General features: G+C 46.1%; 1 protein-coding gene and 1 non-coding gene across 2 annotated transcripts in view; both read right to left on the minus strand.

Moving 5' to 3' along the window:
- The window catches only part of Hpd (4-hydroxyphenylpyruvate dioxygenase), a 29,309-nt gene that overhangs the window by 8,344 nt on the left and 4,691 nt on the right, over positions 1 to 16,274 (minus strand). Inside the window, exons 2-8 of the mRNA XM_077634028.1 lie at positions 14,157 to 14,183; positions 6,977 to 7,039; positions 6,137 to 6,284; positions 4,164 to 4,246; positions 2,696 to 2,785; positions 1,125 to 1,228; positions 502 to 579 (exon numbers count right to left, since the gene is read on the minus strand). Of these exons, the coding sequence (XP_077490154.1) occupies positions 502 to 579; positions 1,125 to 1,228; positions 2,696 to 2,785; positions 4,164 to 4,246; positions 6,137 to 6,284; positions 6,977 to 7,039; positions 14,157 to 14,183 (593 nt within the window). The remainder of the gene's footprint in view (positions 1 to 501; positions 580 to 1,124; positions 1,229 to 2,695; positions 2,786 to 4,163; positions 4,247 to 6,136; positions 6,285 to 6,976; positions 7,040 to 14,156; positions 14,184 to 16,274) is intronic.
- Positions 8,928 to 8,999, minus strand: TRNAS-ACU (transfer RNA serine (anticodon ACU)). The gene has a single exon. It is a non-coding gene; the product is annotated as a tRNA-Ser (tRNA).

Genomic DNA, 16,274 nt, shown 5'->3' on the forward strand with positions numbered 1-16,274 from the left:
TGACCCTTAAATTAGAGTTAAGTAGCTAGTGTTCGCGCCGCTGTCATAAGTCATTACCAACATCCCTGGAGTTCCACTGCAGCTCCCAAAAAACGTTGCCAAGGCGGTGGCGATCCATCTGGCCAACAACAAGTATGAAGTTGAAATAACATTACCGTTAGGAAAGCGCCGCTAGACATTATCCCGCAGTGCGCGATCTTGATCTATAGTCGGACACAACTCCAGAACGGAGCGACTTTTTCCCGTCAAAGGACCCCATTCCAGCCAATGGCGTCGGCCGATTCTCATGAGCCTGCTAGTTCGACAATGTAGGGAGCGGCAGATGAAAGGGGATAGTCCTCTCCTTCCATAGTCGGCGATAGTACCTTCCCTGCATTGTCGCGCTAACAGGCTCATGAGAATCGGCCGACGCTATTGGCTGGAAAAAGCCGCTTCGTTCTTGAGCTGTATCTCCGGCTACAGGAATGGCCAATCCGAGCCAGCGGAACAGCGAGTGCTTACCACTGAGCGGCGGGTACCATCTCCAGGTCGGGCTGGTTCAGGACGCAGTGGTCGATGAAGTCGAGCTTGGCACTCGCCCTGTGCAGAGAAGGGGGGGGGGGGGGGGTGGGGGGGGGGGGCAGATCAACACCCGACCAGCCGCAGCCGAACAGCTATCCTAAAACACAATTCCGACACAGCTGCACCGTTCTTCTCGAACCTACGCCAGGTGAAGGCACCGGGGAACCCTAAGGTTAATAATTACTGTTCCCTTAAAAAAAAAAGCAAAAGAAACACTTAAGCTCTGTCTTAAGGGCATGACGCGATAGCGTCAATGGCTTAATGCCGATATATGCGGGGTTGGTCATTTTCTACTCAATGTTACTCAACGTTAATCCCACAATCTTCACATTTACATGTTCGAAAAAAATTCGGAGTCAGCTTATTCGTCGGCACTCGTTTTATTTGATATTAGGACAAGGCCTATTACCTATAAATAAATGCTGTTACCAGTGAATAAACGCAGGTATCCAGCGCAGAGACCTTCAAGAAGCATTTCACGGACTGAAAGAACGCCAACAGTTGCACGGCACGCCCTCGCGTTAGGACTGAACCCTTACAAAAAAGGAGCCAATTAGACTCACAGCTTCTCGTAGCTGCGGTCCTTGGACGGGTGCTTCCTGTATCCAGGCAGGAAGAGGCCGTTGTAAGAGCCGCGCTCCACAAACGTGTGCGTCGTGTCGCCGCACTACGTCCAGAGAGGATAAGAGCCAATGTAGCAAACGTGTTGACAATTATGAAAACTCATAGGCGCGTAAAGGCGTCCAAAACGAGCCGCTGTGGCAAACGTGCATAGGTGGCTTGCACACCGGCGTCACACTGGCCGCCATATTGGTGAACCGGGGCCCGCGTAGTCTGCAAGTATCCACCAAGTGAACATGTCTACTTTGGTTCACGGCGGCTAACGAATTAGGAACCCAAATTCAGAGGTGACGGGGCTGTGTGAGGACAGCCGACCAGTCTTTCCTCGCCCGTAAACTCGACTGAAACTGCTTTTACGGTGGCGTCGATAATCCGTCGTTTTTACGAGATGTAGCGAAAATTAGTCTGCTACCCTGGTTGAATGCAAACGCACGCAGGAGATACAAGCCTACGAGATGCCAACTGCGCATGCACAATGGCAAGTGTGTGTGTGCGTGTGTGCTTGACAGCTGCCGCCATCTGTCGCTAGTGCCTCTCACTAACATGAACTGTGCATGCGCAGTAGGTGCTGGTGGTCTGCCTTCAACTTCGTACGAGGATCACTTAGAGGGACAGTTGGAGGTTATTTGCTGTTCTGCACTTGTAAATCGAGGCCCGTCACGAAACCACCGCGGGCGCGCAGAGCGCACAGCCGCACAGCACCAAAACATATCGAAACTCATCTGGCCCCGCGCCGCTAAGTATCGGTTTTATTTGGCTTTTGTCATTCGAGTTGTCTTTTTCCCGTCTCCCTCGTGCGATAAAAGTGCACCAGCGGTTTCAAAACAAAGCTTCCTACACTTCCATATCGTTCGAACGCGCAACCTCCATGCAGGTTTGTCAGCCTCAGAGATCCGTTGGTTTTTCGCCTCTTTCGTCATCGTGCTTGTACTTGTGAGATTTGCCCGTGGCGGCGACACTTATATTTTGGTTCTTGCTCTTTTCTACCTTACAAGAGCTTTGTTTTCAGCAAGAGCGGTCGTTTTGTGGTTATGAGCTGGTATTCTATCGATACAAGCCAACTTCAATTTCTCCTGAGCATGCCCTTAAACGTGGTGGGAGTTTCAAGGCAACTCGTGCAATCCGAGAAGGCGATTGCATTCACAATATTTCTATTTTCCTTTTTTTTGAAGCTAAAGACACGACATGTTATACATTTAAAGACATGTTATGCATTTGTATACATGTTATACAAGACACGCCTATTTGTACAAGCCCACTCCGTGGACACTTCCAGAATGCGGGCCCGGGAGGGCGGCTATGAACGGAAGGTATGCGATCTTGGCGCCATCATGGTGCAACGTAAGTATATTATCCACGAAGTTATCACGGGGCAGAGGCAGATAAGTGCACTGGAAGAACGGTCAGGCTTTCGCCATTCAACTGGTTCACCAACATGGCGGCAACCGCAAAAGCTGGAAGGAGTCTCGGAGTCTGTAGTATCGAAAGCCTAGTAAGACAACGCAGTACTCACCGTCTGCACCGTGGCGAAGCGCACGGTTCCGCACTCGTCCGTCTCCTGCCAGATGTCGCGCACGATGCTGGCGCCCCGCTCCTTGGCGCGCTGCGCATAGTAACGACAGTACGTCAGTAGTGAAAACAAGCTAAGACCTGACGCCGCAGTAACAAGAGTCGAGTCGAACTCTTCCGGCAATTAACCATATGGGGCCTCTTTCAATGATTGATCAATCGACCGATTCACTAATTCACTTAATAGTAGTACCAAAACGCACTGCGGGAGACAACGCGCGCAGCAGTGGAGGGCTCTCGATTAAGCGTTTTTCGAAGTATGCCAAAACTTTGATTGACCGACGTCTTAGCATTTCGACACCGTTAAAATGCAGCCGCCACGAGCAACAGCGACCGAACCCGCGACCTCCTGCCATGCAGTTGAACACTATAGCAATAGAAAAACTGCAGCTTGAGCAGGCACTCCAAAACAGGAAGCCGGGGGGGGGGGGGGGGTAGGAAGGGGCAGTTGCACACCCAACATTTCTCCAGAAGTGCTCCCCCGCCCTCAAGTCTCCAACTTTTTGCACTCAGATCAGATTTCTGATAAACACTTCAATTTTAGGACGTTATAAATGTAAAGCACAATGGGGCTGAGCTCACTGGCTTTTAATTTCAATAACCTAAGCCAATCATGTTCCAACAGAAATTGTTAATTGACTGAGCGCGTAATGTCAGTGCACGTTAAAGATCCCCAGGTGGTCAAAATTATTCCGAAGCCCTCCACTACGGCACCTCTTTCTTCCTTTCTTCTTTCACTCCCTCATTTATCCCTTCCCTTACGGCGCGGTTCGGGTGTCCACTGAGATATGTGAGACAGTTACTGCGTCGTTTCCTTTCCTCAAAAGCCAATTTTCAATTTTTTTTCCATTTCAAGGTCAAATTTTGTCCTAACCATATTTGGGACATACCTCATGTGCCGTACCATATAGTGGCATCCTTAACCTGCAGAACCACCCCCAAAATTAAGCTCAGCTTTGTGCATTCCCATGCACACCCATTCCCTTACTAAGTCTAGCTAAGTCCTTCATTTGGACAATTTTACCCTCCTCCTCCGGTGCCGCGCACGTGCTCTCATCCCTCCGTTCGCGGTAACCCTCCCCCGCGGTCTTACCCGTGCAGAGGAGGTTGCGCTTAGGAAGATCCGGGTCGGGGTTGCCCTCACACCTGCCGTCACTCGGAAGTGGCCTCAGTACAGAGATTTGTTTCCTCGGCCTGGGTGTACGATATGTAAACACGAGGACAAAGAAGCCGACATTCATCACTTACTGTGGGACTACCCAGCTCTCAAGCCTACAAGGATCCGGCACCTGAAGGTAGCGGGTCTTTCACCAAGCAACCATTCTTCATACATTTCCTGGACGCAGGTACCGTACCATCGTTCTTTACTGGACTTCATCAAACTATTGCCCGTACTACGCGCTTTAGCTTACCTTGACAATGGTGTCCAGGTCCTCGACACTGAAGGCGATGTCCTTGACTCCGTCACCGTGCTTGACAAGGTGTGGCCCCATCTCTGCGAAAAGCGGTACACGTTGCCCCATCTCTGCGAAAAGCGGTACACGTTTTACTGGCGGTATAGTGCGATACACTCATGTCGTGTATGTCGAATCTAGCTCTGTTTTGAGCAACTTATAGAAGCCTTGATAGGCAGCGAAGACCTTGGCAAACAAATGCACATTAAAAGCGAATTTCTAGCAACAGTGCAAGCCAATCTGCGCCCCGAAGAGCATAATATGATATAAGCCACTCACATAACACCCGTAACTTCTATGCGAAGAGTTACGTCAAGAAAAAAACATCCATCCTGTACCCTGCTTTATTTTGGTTGCGCCGAATGGGTACATTACTGTATAAATATACCCCCAGAGATTGCTGCTGTGCAAGATGTTCTCAGTTTATTCTGAGACAACGGCTGACGGCGTACATAATAGAAGTAGAAAAGGCCAGTGACCCCAATATCATGCTGCGTAAGTCACGCCTATTAAAATTGTGACATTATAAAGAGGGACACTAGTGTCAGTGTCGCTCTTTCTTAGTGCCCTGGTGTCTTTTGTGCGCTGTTTGACGATCGAAAAAATTAAGTACCAACTGGCCCAACGTTCTACCTTGCTGAACTTCATTATAAAGAGGACAGCGTATTTGTCTGTCCCCGTGCACAGCATTGAGGAAACCTTTCTACACAACTGTACACAGAGTTACACCAAGTTTACTGTCAAATTTGTGGATGTATTCGCGGAGAGACGCGTATTTCCGCTTCCAGTTCTCTCCACGAACGGATTCCATTCCAGTGCATGCAGCATGACCAACGCAAATATATTTTAGGCTGCCTTGACGTCAGAGTTAGCTTTTGCATAAAGTTATCTTTTAACAGGCCTCCCGTATCTGTGTCATCTCACATTTTAGCGTTATAATTTAGTAAACACGTTGGAAAAAGCCCTTTTTTCAAGTATATGTCAGTAATTCATGCTGTTCGGTGAGCACAGAAATGAAAATTATTCGCATTTTACATCAAATATCACAGGTGATATCTCGAGCATTACAGGGTTAAATGACTATAGACATGTAAATTTATTGCGCGTTTTCTTCTGTCAAATGATGCGTTAGACATTAGAATACGTAAATTTCCTGGTGGTATTTGCTTACAACCGCTAAATAATTTATAATTGAATTTCTTCTCTCATGCTGTCTCGGTTTCGGTTTCATCAACCGAACGACAATTGTGACGGCAAGCTTATGTTTTGGTCACGTGATCCACTAGAAAAACTGTAAAATAATCGCTGATATGTAGTTTTAATTCACTGCGACATTTAATCTAGCCTCTTCCAAAATCTGGAATGACAAAAAAATGACAGTGGCTTATCTCGGCTATGCCAGGAAATGAGTAGCGAAAAGCGAAGGCATAGCTTGATTAGCCTTGGTTAATCTTGATTGCAAGTCCAGGTTAGTCTGGCTGTCTGACAAGTTGTTGTCACGTAGTTCTTCACACGGTTGGTCACGTGACCAGTCACGTGGTTGGTCACGTGGTGCGGTGCGACCACGGTGGGAATGCGACCACAGTGGGAATGCGAGTTCGTAGCCTATGTAGCTTTCGCTACAAAAATGACCCGTCAGCGATAATATTACAGTTTTACCCATAGTGTATCACGTGACGAAAACATCAACTTGACGTCATAGTTTTCGTTCGGTCGATGAAACCGAAACCAAAACAGCGTCATGAAGATATTCAATTATAAATTATTTAGCGGTCGTACACGAATACCCCAGGATGCTCCGTGTATGCGAATGTCTAACGCATCGTTTGAAAGAAGAATACACACAAGCAAAAATTTGGTGTCTATAGTCCTTTAAGGATGCCTCTCTCTGCCTGTAACTCCATGCAGTGTCCTGGACAAAGCGTCCGCACCTTCGTCGTCCGGGTTGAGGGCCGAGGCGAAGACGAAGATGATCTTGTTCTGGCGGACGGCGTGCGCGGCCACCTTTCGGGAGCCGGTCTCCAGGCCCCGGTAGCAGAAGTACTCGAAGCCCATCTTGGAGCAGTAGTAGGAGGCCGCCTGCATCCGCCAGCCAAGAGAGGGAAGTCAAGCCGGAACACGCGTCACGAATGCGCAAAACACAGGGCAAAAACTTTCCAATATTCAAATCAAATCAAATTTATTCCGCAGCAAAAAAAGTTACGAGGAGGACAGGTAAAGATGTGAGAACAGCTTAAGGAGCCCTGACCCCCTAGCACACGGGGAAACATAGAAGCGTGCGGCTAAGGAAGTACAATGCACTAGGACGAACACATACACTAATTGTGCAAAATCGCTCCAACAGGGAAGTACAAGGCAAAGAAAAAAAAAACAGAGTCACTGCATCGCATCATTATGCAAACATTTCACGTAGTTCTTTTGGTGATATACCGGATATGTCAATACTGAGGGACAGCAGGGGTTGCGGTGAAAAGGAAGACGATGGTGATGACAATCAATCATCGTCAGGCCAGCTGGTTACGTTCAGTTCACGAAGACCCCCCCGACTGATCTCCACTTAAGCATGTCCTGTGGCCGCTGCCGTTAGATTGCTGGGCTCAGAGGCATTTTGTATCTCGGCAGATGACTGATACGATTATCGTTATGCACTAGTTGCCCAAGAATCGCACGAATGAAACTGGGGCAACATCGTCTGACAGAACTGTGAAAGAAAGAACCAAAAATGTAACCAGGGAAATTTCAGTAGATCTTTGCGGGAGTATTACTCTTACCTGCTTGGCGTTTCCGACCCAGAAGGTCACGTGATCGAAGGCCAGGAATCGGCCACCATCAGGCTGTCAGAAAAGAGAGAAAAAATGAGAAGTCTTTTAGAACCTGTTTGTTTTTGGTACGTAACTGGCCGCGAAGACGACAGGAAGGATGTATTATCAACCCCAACTATCAGGCAAATGGTTTAGCAACCAGCAAGAGCGTGCCCCATGAAGATGACAACAGGGTACAACCAAAAGTCAGACGGATATGTCTCCCGAAGCACACCTGTTCGCTCAAAACCGATTTCAATTTTCTTCTGAAACTTTTATATTGGCTGACGCCCACTTCATTTATATTGTAATCGGTTTATGCCTGCTATTCATAACGGTGCTGGCTGAGGCAACATTGTTTTTGTTCTTTTTGAGGTCTCCCCAGCAATCGCTGCTCTGTTCATGAGGTGGCCACCATGCCTCTAGTACTTACCAGCTTACTGCCAAGCCAATATTGCGGCAAATGCCCATTCCAGCAACGTAGCACTTTTGCCCTCTGGATTTCGCCTGTCGCCATCTTCACACGAGCGATTTGTCTTGCAAGTTCCGAAATACTCCTCACCAAGAAATAAACGCGATAAATCTTAAGTATACCTTCTCTTGCAGTAGCACAACAGGGGCAAGCCCTCAAGCAAAAATATTTTTAAACGAGCAGTGATAAATACTATAGTAGGATACTACTTAAAAAAAAACAGCAGTCGTAACACTGGGCCATGGTCCGCGGAGTACTGTATTACTCCGCTAGCCAGTCACAAAAGTGAAAGAAATCATCTTTTTAAAAAAATGTTTGACTTTTTTAAACAAGCCAGGTATGAAAATTCAAACAAGCCAGGTATGAAAATTCAAACAAGCGGGGTATGAAAATTCAAACAAGCCAGATAAGAAAATTCAAACAAGCGGGGCATGAAAATTCAAACAAGCCAGGTATGAAAATTCTAGAGCTTATAACTTTTTTCTCGTGATAAGCATCTTGTTTCGGTGACGAGAGAAGTTTTAGCCACGGACTACTTTTTTGTCGTGCGGGGATTGTGTGCGGTGGTCCTGAACGTGGGCGGAGCTTCACTGCAGACTTGAGTTGTATCCGACTATAATACGTGTCGTTGCAAAATCCTATCCCGCTTTTAGTTTCCCAGATTTCCATTCCTTTCTATATAGGCACCGATTGGCACCCGCTAAGAACGACTATACCGGCATCCTCGGCGTGATGGAAGCGGTGTCGTTGTCAAACATAAACTGGAATGTGCAATGTCTTAGTTCCCGGGTTCGAACCCGACCGCGACGGCTGCGTTTTTATGGAGGAAAAACGCTAAGGCGCCCGTGTGCTGTGCGATGTCAGTGCACGTTAAAGATCCCCAGGTGGTCGAAATTATTCCGGAGCCCTCCACTACGGCACCTCATTCTTCCTTTCTTCTGTCACTCCCTCCTTTATCCCTTTCCTTACGGAGCGGTTCAGGTGTCCAACGATATATCAGACAGATACTGCGCCATTTCCTCCCCCCCCCCAAAAAAAACCAATTAAAAAAATGTCTTTTTTTATTAATTTGAGACGTTTACGCCTTCAAATTTTTCAGCACTTTTCGTCTAACAAAGCTCCTACGCGTTTCGACTAATAATAATAATAATAATAATAATAATAATAATAATAATAATAATAATAATAATAATAATAATAATAATAATAATAATAATAATAATTGGTTTTTGGGGAAAGGAAATGGCGCAGTATCTGTCTCGTATATCGTTGGACACCTGAACCGCGCCGTAAGGGAAGGGATAAAGGAGGGAGTGAAAGAATAAAGGAAGAAAGAGGTGCCGTAGTGGAGGGCTCCGGAATAATTTCGACCACCTGGGGATCTTTAACGTGCGCTGACTTCGCACAGCACACGGGCGCCTTAGCGTTTTGCCTTTATAAAAACGCATCCGCCGCGGTCGGGTTCGAACCCGGGCACTCCGGATCAGTAGTCGAGCGCCCTAACCACTGGGCCACCGCGGCGGGTGCGTTTCGACTCAGGTTTAGAATTTGTCCAGTCGCGAACCTGCTCAACATGCGCTGCAACAAGAACAGCAATGAAAAGTTCTCTCAGATGTGAAAATATATAGTAAAAACTCGTTCAGGTTTTAAGGAATACTAAAGACACTTTCCTGCATTGTCTGCTTGCTTTAAGAAAGTGGAGTCCGGGTCTACATTACATCATTTGTGCTTCAAGCGCGCGTTTACAGATTTTTTTTCTCCCGAGAAACACGCCTTCAATGGCGCTGTTCGCATTTACAGCGCTCTCAGCGCTTCTAGGGACATTTCTTGTGAATTTATTAAAGAAAGCCTTTCAGCGGCAATTTTGCAACTGAAGCCACCCTTTCAGCTTAATACAAAAATGCTGCCTTAGCGGAAGGAATGGCCCCAATAGACCAAATCCAGAATGTTCCATCCAATGAGATGAAAATAACACACGACCTGCTATTATGTCATGCGAACAGTTCACGCGAGTGTCTATGGCGTAGCTAGTTATCTTCCCTGGTTTTGCTTTCTGTGAACAACTAAACGCTTTGGAGCAATGCCTTATGGTCCATTAGTGTCTGATATAAGACTTTACTTCATATTGTACAGGCTTATTGTACAGGCTTATAATCGAGCTTCAGTGTTTCAACAGATGACGTAGTATGTTTACTTCTGTAGCAGTCAACAAAGGCCGGCAATTATGTTCAAAAGAACGCTAAAGGGAGCCGACTGCCCGTAAACACACACACACACACACACACACACACACACACACACACACACACACACACACACACACACACACACACACACACACACACACACACACACACACACACACACACACACACACACACACACACACACACACACACACACACACACACACACACACACACACACACACACACACACACACACACACACACACACACACACACACACACACACACACACACACACACACACACACACACACACACACACACACACACACACACACACACACACACACACACACACACACACACACACACACACACACACACACACACACACACACACACACACACACACACACACACACACACACACACACACACACACACACACACACACACACACACACACACACACACACACACACACACACACACACACACACCGTACTACGTACATCGATAAGCGACGTGTTGCTGGCAAGAGGTCGTTAACATACATTCGTCGAAGAAAGCACATTCCAATCTCATCGCTTAACGTAAAAATTGCAGCCCGGAAAGCTAATCTCGCTCAACAACCCTCGCACAACTCGCGGCGACCACTATAAGGCGCGTTAAGACACACACACGTGGGATTACGCAACACGGAGAAGGCAAATACATTGCCGGTGGTTGAAAAATGAGGTATTTAAAAGGAAAGCGGTTGTCGATTGCCAATGGCGGGTGTCCGTCCCTTCCCCTCCTCTGTCCACTTATCTCCCTCTCCCAACCTGCTGGTTTCTCCCCTTCTCCTCGCCCAAAGGCATGCATTCTCCTGGAACGCTGACAAGGAAGGTTCCAGAAGGCCCCGGGCAACCAGCCTGGCGCCCCTCCAAGGACGATGCGACCGGGAAGAGTTTCGACATTAGCATGCCAGTACAGTGCGCGGCTATAGGATGGGTTCGCATGTGTTTCTGCGCAGTGTTATTTATTTAGTTACACGTTATCTAGAAGTACTGCTGTGTCGTTTTTCTAAGTGCATAGCACGAGAGGGTACAAGGCTTTGCAATAAGGCGGCATAAGCAAGATACCTGGTCGCGCAGTTCCTCCAGAAATCCACAGCCGCATGTATGCATGCCAGGTGCTAAACTATTCCATAATTCTATATTTTGTAATCCGTAATAACCAGCCTATTCCGAATTCGTTCAATCCATTACGGTTATTCCAGCTAACTATTCTATTACAACTGTAGCGTATTCCGTAATGACCCATCTATGCTATATTCGTACTTCGATAGTCTGAAAGGAAAAAAAAAACAATATTGAAAGCTTTGCAAGGATAGAAAACTGAAACTGTCTAATCAGTAAGGCAATCTATAATAAGTGAGATGAGCGCTTAAATACTAGCTGGCCCATGAATGATTCTGAGCAACATGGTTAGACTAACACACCTGCGTCTGTGCGTCAATGCCTGCAGTGGTAGAGCCGCAGCTTGGAACAGGAAAGTTTAGTGTTGACTGAGACACTGTGACGAAAGTTCCTCCTCAAACTTCAGCTGTGATCTTACTAGCTGGCTGTCTTAGTTTGTTCTTCTCTCGTTTGATTCCTGCGCTCGAGGTTTTTCGATGTCATTTGCTCATCATGATGACCTCCTACCGATACCTGCCTTACAGCGGATTGACTACTAAGGAATACTTACTAGCATTTTCATTTCATTTCATTACCTTAAAGTCCCCAGGGATGGGGTACGACATAATGGATGGGAAGTATTGGGTTACATTGTCATGACAGTGCCTATTTACACTTTCAATGAACTTCGATGAGTAGGCGATTACAACAATATCGCTTGGAAGGCCGTTCCAATCTGATACAGGAAGAAATGATGCAGGAATGCTTTCTCCTGACTTAATAGAGTTGACCTCGATATGATACGGCGTATCCAAAAAAAAAAAAAAAACTCCCACCTTTGATTTAAAGAGAGTACTGCGAGGGGTTCGCAGAAATAATTGCAAGATTCACAATAAGGAAAGAGTGCATGTACTAAGAGAAAATGCAAAAGAGAAGGTGATCTAAGAACGTGTTGTCGCAAACATGTTCAGATGGTGGAGACATGCCAAGGCGTCCACGAGGCTGAAGCGACTCATGACTCGTAAATCCTGGCTTCGAAAGCTTACAAACACAGTCGCCCACAACTGCGCATTTTAAGCTTGGACTCATTCCATCGTTTCAATAATTTGGCAATTAGTCGGTATAGGCCGTCAATAGGTAGCGTCTTCGGCTGTATACCTGGCTGGCTGTACAGCGTTCAGCTACTTAATGAAAAAAAGAGTGCTTGGTCAGTACGTTGTTTGCTCACACCTGTCTCCTTCCTAAAACGCACATGGTTGAACTTTCTCTCTCAAACCCGGGGGTTAGAAAGCATAGCTTTATGTCTTCTTGTATCTGCGAGTAAGGGAGTATGCAGTCCTCGACCGCACTCTCTTTTATAAAAGGGAGTGTGCTAAATGACTGCATACTCTTTTTTTCCTCATAATGTATCCCCAGAGTTCTATGCTTCATCACCGGGCATTTCTCTTCCCTTGGGCCCGAGTAGACTGCTCGTGCTTTTCCGCGTACATCCTGTCCTCATTTATGCATGCTCCGGGGTGTCTGCGCTCTCCCAACTTGGGTATGTCATGCCCTTGTATTGTGACTGGCTCCTCAGTGGTACTGATTAATATAAAACCTGATTTATGTGGGCCGAATTTAGGGCACAGAGCGTCATCTTCATCAGCACGTATATTCATAAAGTAGTTCAAATCTTTTTGCCTGTTAGATTAGCAGACGAAGGTGTCAGCTGGGAGGGGCAAACACAACCTGCAGCCTTTGATGGTTATTAACTTCAGAAGCGCTGAATGCGTCGCTTAATTAATGAATCTATCTTTAATGCATTTTAATTAATTAATGTATCTTAACTTTTCATGCCTCTCTCGGGCTGATATACGTATCCGTTTTGGTTACTACTGCTGTTTTACTGATTTTGTTGCCGGTCATAGCGCGGTTATCAACCACCTCGGAGTTTTTAACACGTATCAAGTTTATTTTACTGCCAACAGGTGTCGCGGCCGTCAGCTAACCCCGAAGTTTGGCCCAATCAGAACTCCAACTTTTAACACATGGGGCCCTATGGGCACTTTCGCAACTGACACGACCTGAGAACTCTGCCCCTTGGCAACAGACCGGACGCAGATGAAACGACACACGAGCAGGCGTCGTCTGCATCTGTTATCGACGAGTCGTCTGGCTGCCCCGTGGCTTCGGGTGTCAGGCTGCAAGCGGGTTCGTCGGAGTGCCGTGAATCTCGGCGCGTACGGGAGCGCGCGAGAAATCTCGAGAAAGCGTATAACATGACGCCATACGGATGGTGCGCTCGCGCAAGGCTGCCTAGATAACGAGCGTCGCGTCCAAAAAGTTTTGAGCCGTGTCACATTTCGCAGGCATGAAAACACGCATTTACCCACGGTCACATCGCAGAAGTTCGCTCAAGCAATACCGCAACTTGTGTATACACACCCAGTCGAAAGTCTTCAGGCCACAGCGCTCCCTTGTACTGAAATGAATGCTCCTTGAAGTCCCCAAGTAGCGCACCACTCAAAGCACTAGTAGAGCAGCAAGCTGCTCTACTCAGAGTAGAAACCTTCTCCTAGAATGTCAAGGGCCTTTTGTCTTTATTAGTGCCGTGATGGCTCCATTATGCTGTTCAAGCGAAAAGCCTTTGGCCTGAAGACTTTTGACCAAGACTGTACATGGAAGTCTTCTGTCTTAACTAGTCACGCACTTAAGGCAGTTCTAAAACACCTAATGCGACTTTAGGATTCATTTGCACCTCCTTTTCACATGCACCGGCATTGCACAGCCCGCATTGGCGTCTTATAAGAATATAATTATTATGTAATTATAGTATTATTATTACAATTCTATGATATTATAACGTTATTAACATAGCCCGGATTGGAACCCGTGCTCTCCGCCTCAGCGGTCGCACAGCAGCCGAACGCCGTAACCACTGAGACACTGCGGAGGGTGTGCGACCACAAAAACTGTTCGCTAGACGTCGCGAGCAGCATTTGCATCGTTCAATAGAATATGATGACTTAACCAGACGACCTATGCCGTTAGCTAAGAAAGCATGATGTAGTGAAGCAAAATTTACTAACTTCTGCCATCTAAACCTGAAGCACCTGAGCTGCGGCTAGAGGGAACGAAAGGAAGGGAGTAGACAGTGAAAGGGGAAAAAAAGAGGACCTTTAACAACAGGCCTTCTGCATTTCTTTTTTTGGCAGTTGACACTTTAATTCTGAAAGATTCGATATCCTTTAAAGAGTTCAAACGAGGACCAACGTGCATTTTCCAGCATTCAGTTTAATTCGTGGCACTGAGGGCGTGCCAAACTTCACAGTGCGAATGAGGAGGCTCACCTTGGGACCCTTGTCCGTGTAGGTAGTCTGCAATGAGAGAGAGAGAAAAGAGAGCACATATACGTAAGTAAACGTGACTAAACTATATTGCGCTAAAGCCACAGCATAAAAGAGAACACATAGCACAGGACTAGCGCAAACTATCAACTGGTTTATTCAGGGGCCGTACCTCTAAATATAGACAAGACCAGCGCATGTGCGCAATGTACATTCACGACAAGCCCTGGCTTCCTTTCTTCTTTCACTCCCTCCTTTATCCCTTCCCTTACGGCGCGGTTCAGGTGTCCAACGATATATGAGACAGATACTGCGCCATTTACTTTCCCCCAAAACCAATTATTATTATTATTTAGCCCTGATACACGTGTGCACTCACCATTCCTTAAAAGACAGATCTTAAAAGACAGATCTCAAAAAACCCGCCGCGGTGGCTCAGTGGTTAAGGCGCTCGACTACTGATCCGGAGTCCCCGGGTTCGAACCCGACCCCGGCGGCTGCGTTTTTATGGAGGAAAAACGCTAAGGCCCCCGTGTGCTGTGCGATGTCAGTGCACGTTAAAGATCCGCAGGTGGTCGAAATTATTCTGGAGCCCTCCACTACGGCACCTCTTTCTTCCTTTCTTCTTTCAGTCCCTCCTTTATGCCTTCCCTTACGGTGCGGTTCAGGTGTCCGCCGATATACGAGACAGATACTGCGCCATTTCTTTTCCCTCAAAACAAATTATTATTATTATTATTATTATTATTATTATTATTATTATTATTATTATTATTATTATTATTATTATTATTATTATTATTATTATTATTATTATTATTATTGTTGTTGTTGTTGTTTTTGTTGTTGTTGTTGTTGTTGTTGTTGTTGTACAATGTCACTGACACATCACTTACACAATTGCTATCGTTCTTTATAAAAAAAAACGCTTCCAAAATTTCTCGCGCAATGACACTACTGCCCCTGCCAAGAATATTTATCTCATGAAGACATGGACGACATGTGCAGTCTCTGCAATGTTCAGACAAATTTGTCCTGCTGTAATTATCGCCTAATGAACGCTCATGCTCGTGTTCTCCTCTTTTGTGCCGTGGTTGCAGCGCAATCACCAGACAGCCCGACAACAGCTCCTGTGACTTAACTAGCCGATGCTATGCTAACTTACGGCAATCAAACGGCAGCTTCGGCATGCAGAATGTGCTTCACCAGTTCCATGCAATGTTGTGGAAGCTATGCGAAACATTCCGAGCAGTCAGAACGAAGGCGGAAGTATGTAACCACTGCCTCCTCGCCTTTTCTGCAACGCAGATGCTCCGTTTCAGCGTTTAGTCAAGATGCGTAGACAACTTTGTTACTGCTGGTACAAACACTGTTATCTACCTTATACCTCACGTAAAGAGCGCTGCGTTTCTTCTATGTATTTTTGTTCTTTTTCCTGACGAAAGTTGCCTATCACCCACTGCATCTGAGAGCTGTTGCGAAGCCGTTCATAAAATGCACCAGATCTCTTGACAACACAACGTAATTATTGCTGGGAATGAGGATGTTAAAGGTTTTGAACATATGAAATTGTTATACTTTCAGGGCTACTTAGGCACTCTAGATCGGAGTGGGTATGTACAATGAAAACGCGTAAAAAAGTAGTTGTGTTAAGAATTGTTTAAAGTTGACTTTAATGTACTAGGATTGGCAGTGGCGACTAGTATTAAGTGAAGGTGGTTCGAGTATTTGTCTTCGCCACGAATCAATCTAAATAACTATTGACTCTGTTGGATGTTATAATCATTACACGCGTAGGTAATGGTTAACTATAATGTGGATGTTAATGACAAAATATGTTAATAATTGCTGGTGGTTTTTATCGAACAGTTTCTGATTACGTCAGGGACGACATTTTCAAATGAAAACTGACGTTACACGGTAGCCAACTTTTGAGAAGGAAAGCAAATTCCAGCTCTGAGGAAAATAAACTTTGAGAGCGATCCCCTTGAAATAAAACCAAAAACAAGGTTAGAATTCACAGTATGACGCGGAAAAAAAGTGCGCCCCGTATATATAAATGCTCCTAACCTTCAGCTTTGGCAAGTACAAGTGCCAGCAGCAGATACAGGAATTCAAGAC

The sequence above is a fragment of the Amblyomma americanum genome, chromosome 8, assembly GCF_052857255.1.
Source record: "Amblyomma americanum isolate KBUSLIRL-KWMA chromosome 8, ASM5285725v1, whole genome shotgun sequence".
NCBI classification, from domain to species: Eukaryota; Metazoa; Arthropoda; class Arachnida; order Ixodida; family Ixodidae; genus Amblyomma; species Amblyomma americanum.